Here is a 1,432-nt window from a genome sequence, read left to right on the forward strand (position 1 = left end):
ACACACACACACACATACACACACACATATATATATATATATATATATATATGTGTGTGTGTGTGTGTGTGTGTGTGTGTGTATGTGTTTGTGTTTGTGTTTGTGTTTGTGTTTGTGTTTGTGTTTGTGTTTGTGTTTGTGTTTGTGTTTGTGTTTGTGTTTGTATTTGTGTTTTTGTTTTTGTGTTTGAATGTATCCCTCTGTGTGTGTTTGTGTGTGGCTCTTTCCCTCTATGTACGTGTTTTTATGTGCATGTGACCATAAGTAACGACCTGCAACGACCTATGTACAGATTTATACCACAGTCACAGCTACAACATATACATACGTCCACTCAAGTTCAAAAGTATATATCCTGCTCATTGTCATATACTATTGAACGTACCCCGTGTAGGGCCAAGGCTATGGCAGAGAAGCGGACTACTGGGCCGTAGGAGTGTTGACCTTTGAGCTACTATGTGGTTTCCCTCCCTTTGTAACGCTCAACCCACGCACGGGCCGAGCAAATTTCTCAGATGTTAAACAGTCTAGATTTAAGATACCGGGATGGGTAACGCCAGCTGCTCAAGACTTCATAGTCAGCTTATTAGTCGCTGATGCGGATAGTCGTCTGGGCCATAGTGGGTGAGTGTGAAAAGCTCTCTTGCGATCGTATGTCATGTCTTTATTGATGTGTGTATATAATTAATTCCCGTTCGCTGGCTATCAAATGTCCTAGTCATTATATTTTGGGTTTACATTTGTATGTTTATAAACCTCGTAATTTTTAGTACGGCAGTATCATTTGGTTTTATACCCGCCCTGACGTACAGCATATGTGTATAGTGCGCCCTTTCACATAAATCACGCATGAACACGGGTTTATAGCAACGGACTACTTTGGTTGCGAAGCTTGTGTGTTCAGCTCTGTTTGCACGTGATTTTTTTAAAGTTTTACTTGGCCTTGTTCAATAAAAGGTAGTGCATGTTCAATTATAGCATATCATATATACACACACACATATATATATATATTAATATATATATATATATATATATTATATTGGATCATTGTATACGGTCTTGCACTGTTGTGTTCTCGTTACCCCGTATAAGTCCACATTGACTCCCACACACTCTCTGCGCTTATCCACTTCGACTACTATCATATCTTTCCAGCCCAGTGGTTTGTATTTTGAGGCTCACTTTGCGTACTATGCATAGTTTTACCTCATGTGCGTAATGTATTATGTTACTCACAACTCTATCAACAATACACAGTGGGTTTGAGGCTATCATGGGTCACGAGTGGTTCCGTGGTGTCGACTGGGATAAGGTGCTGCGCATGGAAGTAAAGCCACCGAAACCCATGTCGAGAATCAAGCATGGTTTGGTATGTGTCTACGTAAGCAAATATGTTAGTATTCATGTAGTTGTATTTACAAATGTACTA

At 39.7% G+C, this 1,432-nt stretch overlaps 1 protein-coding gene across 1 annotated transcript in view; it reads left to right on the forward strand.

Annotated features, from left to right (window-relative positions):
* Positions 1–1,372, forward strand: part of SARC_10254 (AGC/PKA protein kinase) — a gene marked incomplete at both ends in the record, with an annotated part of 2,437 nt that extends 1,065 nt beyond the window's left edge. Inside the window, 2 exons of the mRNA XM_014295711.1 lie at positions 395–624; positions 1,261–1,372. Coding sequence (XP_014151186.1) covers positions 395–624; positions 1,261–1,372 — 342 coding nt within the window. The remainder of the gene's footprint in view (positions 1–394; positions 625–1,260) is intronic.
* Between the last annotated feature and the right edge of the window lie 60 nt (positions 1,373–1,432).

This window comes from Sphaeroforma arctica (assembly GCF_001186125.1).
Source record: "Sphaeroforma arctica JP610 unplaced genomic scaffold supercont1.1185, whole genome shotgun sequence".
Lineage (NCBI taxonomy): Eukaryota > Ichthyosporea > Ichthyophonida > Sphaeroforma > Sphaeroforma arctica.